The following is a 4,551-nucleotide window of genomic DNA, read 5'->3' on the forward strand; positions in this document are numbered from 1 at the left end:
CTTTAGTGTGATTATCAATGATTGTTCAATTTTCATTTGCAGTGCCATAATTGTTAGCACAGAAATTAACGAATGCATTAGAAATTTTAAAGAGTTTTCATCAACGATTGATTAATAACATCGGAACGTGTTTTGTGACACATGTTACTGATTATGGATGTTAAAGATGGTCGGTGAATATACACATTCTCCAAAATTCAACACGTGGTATTTATCTCCCAACTCTGGAATAAACTCTTATACGTGCATGCTTCATAATGTGTGACATCATTTCATAATTTTATTGAATGCGACCGGCGAAAAGTGCTGTTTAGACGACTTACTTGCAATGACAAGACAGGAGAGGGCGACAAGATGAAGTGTTGCTTCTTTTATATCATATTTATCCATAAATCTGTCCATGCAGTATATGGAAAGGTGAAGTGTATAGGGTGCTAGTTCGTATTTCTCTGAGATGATAGCCAGCCAGTCAACCAAGAACCGCCTCAGGCCAAGCTGTGGTGAATTTCCATAAAAAGGTGCGATCTGCTTTTCTTTTGCTTTTAGAGTTTGATGGATGTCGCTGGCCAAATCCGACTCAGTCCACTGTTCTCTTAACAGTGTCATAATACGATCGTCTTCCTTCTACAAAACTAGACCTACATTTAGTTCCTTTTAAAAGAAAGCGTCATAAAAAGGAATTGTTTCTATTATTATGTCAAAATGAATTTCTTCTAAATTATATGTAGGCCTAATATAAATCCTGTAGAATGGAAGATGTATTGGTGTCTAATTGGTAACATCGCTACATATTGACTGGAATCAAATATATCGTAGGTTTATAATTAAAGCGATGGATGCGATGTGAACGAATATTATTAGGAAACTATATAAAAATACGATTGCTGTGATTTAACATGGCCTGCTACGCCGGCGCAGTTAAGTCTTTAACTGCGCATGCTTCACCCTTCACAGCTACACTAGGCCTACACGTCTTACACGAGACAGGAAAATCCATTACAGCGCCACCAGCTTGAAGCGTATAGCAGGTTTCAGAATTGCTGAAATTATGATAGATTAGGTCACGCAATTAGCAAGGTCTTTGGACTCATTGCTAGTACCTCATCAATACTTTTTCATTTATGTCATTGTGAAAAGGCCCTAGAAAAAATGTCTGGAATAAACGGGGGGGGGGGGGGGGCGTACGACCTTCCCGACCCGCTTGCATACACCCATGATATATCTTCAATATTTATAATTAAAAACCAGAGCTGTTAAAGACCATGTGAACTGTGGTCTTTCTTTAATAGGAAGGTGACCTGTTGCATCCCCATCCGGCCCTCAAGTAAGAGATTCAATTTTTTTTTTAATGGTCAAACACAAGTAAAAACTAAACACGGTTTAAAACGTTAATTGATTATACACTGGCACAACATTACATTGTTTAAAATCTGTTACTAAACACCAAAATACATTATGAATATATCAGAATTACGAAAGAAAATATTAGCGCATACAGTAAAACTTCTAATAATAATAACCCATTACACTATTAGTAAAATCATCTAATAGTAACCAACAATAGAAGTTAATTTATAATAGTAACCTAGTACTCTAATATTAACCTATGAGGTTACCAGAGTCAGCAAAACTATTGACAAAATGACACTTAAATCAACATTTTTTGTCACTTTAACAAGAATTATTCATTGCTCCGTTGATGATCCTTTTTTAATTTACTCCTTGGTAATTTTCCATAATACCAGAGCACTGTTTATAAATAAAATTAAATACACAAAGATTTTTTACTCGTACTGTGTTATTTCTATGAATTGCTGACGCGAACAGCTGGGGAGGGTGGGGTTTACTAACCCATCAGGCACTAAAGTTAAATAGATAGGCCTATGTCACAATTGACTGACAAATCATGCCATGACTATCCGCTACCAACAATTACTTTTAAGGTTCGGGTTAAGCCAGCTCCACCAATCAGCACCACTTGCGTAAAATCGTTGAAACATGACGAATGAATGCAAACAATAACTACGGCCTTTCAACATTTTTAGTAGGTAGGCCTTATGTATTTTCGAGCGGGTAGGATTACCCGTTCGAAAACATTAAGTGTTTTATGGATGTTTGGCATCCAATTCATGGTCATGGGTTCATAATGAGTAAATACAGTAAATTCATAGTACCTTCATATCTTCAACCAGGGAGTTGTGCTTCAACTAAAAATGGAAACTAGCCAATCCGAAGTCTTATATTTTATTCAGCTTTAAGCACTAGGGCCAAGGATAGGTCTATGCAAAACAATGAACTTCATCACTTTTCAAAGTGGCAAATCAAATCCCATCACAACAGGGACGGTACGGACCAGTACACCGGGGTAACCCTTTACTCATCTCGAAAGATGTACTCGAACTGGGTTCTTTAAACTGCACATGAGCCAACTGTGTACCCTGGTCCTACTGTTTCCGGTCCCTATCGGAGAAGACTTGCGAGAGGCCGTTGTCCGAACCAGCGCCGATATTATTAGCTGTATTATATAGGTAGCGGCGCCCCTGCCTTAAATGCTAGGCTATTCGACTAGCCAACGGCCATTCCACTCGCTTATAATGAAGTCTATTGATCAAAATATATTACTATTTAATTCACGAATCACTCGATAAAACAATAAAAATTAACACTAACAAACGCTTGTCCTAAAGAGACTATCGAAGCGGACGCCACTACCGTCAGATCGTGACGAGTTGCTTAATGTGACTTAAGCCTTGGGTGTTTCGTCCACATGCGCGAGACTTACCGTGACCCCATCTAGGTACCCAGGGACACATTAATGATCTCACGTATTATGAATCTCAACAAATTGTGAGAATATTCATAAACTCACCTCAAATATGGAATACAATATATTCTGAAAGGTAAACTTAGAACGACATACAACATGTGGATAGGAATGAAATATGCAAATGAATGCTGAAAAGGTTTCCGTTACCGACTTCGGTATTTCGGAAGGATTATACCATTTTTTCAAAGGGATATTTTGATTGATCGCAGGTGTCGCAGGTATGAATTGCAGGGGCGGATTTAGGGGGGGGGGGCCGGCCCGGCCCCGGCCCCCCTTTTGGGAGGTAAAAAAAGAAAAAAAAAAGTCCAAATAAGGAAGTTAAGGACTGCCCTACCAAATATGAATCGCTCATTTTCTTACGAACCCGGAAGTTTACACAGCTGTCTCTTATACACATCTAGATGTGTATAAGAGACAGCTTCGGTATTTCGGAAGGATTATACCATTTTTTTCAAAGGGATATTTTGATTGATCGCAGGTGTCGCAGGTATGAATTGTATAGAAATTGTGTAATTTGTTTTGTTGTTCGGGTGATAGTAATAGTGAAATCAGAGTGGTGCTTCTTAGTAATTCATAACATATTTTAAATGAATAAACTCGAGTAATCTGGCACATATATCGTATATGCTAACAAAGAGGTATCATCTGGCTAAACTAACCGGCGTGTCGGTTAGTTTTACCGAAATAAGTCCCGTGCGATTGCGGCTTTAGAAACATGATGAGGGCCGATAGAAAAGTGGAGGGAGCTAGCTTAGGTGGTTTCAGACCTGGGTTCAGTGTCACCTTATTTTTAACAACTTGCTATTTCTTTTTGCAGACGATAGGACATAGAGAGAGCGCAAACACTCTATAAACAAGAAATATTTCCTATAAAAAAACACCGCAACTTCTGTAGCTTATTCAATTTGTGTATACAGATACTTCCAAATTTAACAAATTTTGTTATCGTATTTAATTTAGCTGATTCAGTATATAAATCTGTAACTATATTTTCTATAGATCAATAAATATAACTCTATGCTTATTTATTGTTAAGGATAGGCCTAATTTAATGCAATATGCATAATACTGTATATGATTATTTTTTTAATAAAATTGATGTTAAAATAATATAATGATAACACGAATATGGAATTATCAAAGGGTGGGTCATTTAATTAATTACCCAGAACCAGACAAACCCAGCTGCAGGAAGAATCTTAAAGCTGTCACCTACTAAGTCTCGACCACGTTGATAACCTTCAGATTCTTGATCATCAGCTATTGTCGATCCACTGCTGGACAAATTTTTCAGGATGTCGTCGCCAAATCAATCTTTTTCTCTTGCTGTGTTGCACCATTTCACACTTCCCCAATAAATATCGATCTCATCTCTTAATCTTTTACGTTGTTTCCCTTGTTCGTTTTGCCATCCATGGGGTCTGTTACTGTTTGTATTTGTTTGTACTCCTGCTGAGTCAGCCAAGTTCAACAAACACCACTGAGCCAAACCGCATTTTTACCATTATTGTTATTAATATTAACAATAATATATTAATTTTAATATTATGATTTATTTGTATTTATTCCCCTCCCCCACTAGCTTGGCTAGGCCTTTCTACTACTGCCGCCAGTGTGTGGCTATTTTTTATGGGTCGATAAAACATGGGTACCGTACGATATCTCGATAATATAGTTAGCCTAACCCTAACCCTCTTCAGTGTAAGGCACCGTATTTTTCGACA

The 4,551-nt window shown here is 37.5% G+C and overlaps 1 protein-coding gene across 4 annotated transcripts in view; it reads right to left on the reverse strand.

The window, feature by feature from the left end:
• Positions 1-2,995, reverse strand: part of LOC117114023 (cyclin-J-like) — a 6,824-nt gene extending 3,829 nt beyond the window's left edge. Inside the window, exons 1-2 of one of the 4 annotated variants that reach the window (XM_033257553.1) lie at positions 2,870-2,995; positions 324-651 (exon numbers count right to left, since the gene is read on the reverse strand). In XM_033257553.1, coding sequence (XP_033113444.1) covers positions 324-606 — 283 coding nt within the window. In that variant the 5' untranslated portion in view covers positions 607-651; positions 2,870-2,995. The other 3 variants (XM_033257556.1, XM_033257555.1, XM_033257554.1) reach the window with 3 other exon arrangements.
• Between the last annotated feature and the right edge of the window lie 1,556 nt (positions 2,996-4,551).

The sequence above is a fragment of the Anneissia japonica genome, unplaced genomic scaffold (genome assembly GCF_011630105.1).
Source record: "Anneissia japonica isolate Jap-2015-1 unplaced genomic scaffold, ASM1163010v1 scaffold281_len866295_cov195, whole genome shotgun sequence".
Lineage (NCBI taxonomy): Eukaryota > Metazoa > Echinodermata > Crinoidea > Comatulida > Comatulidae > Anneissia > Anneissia japonica.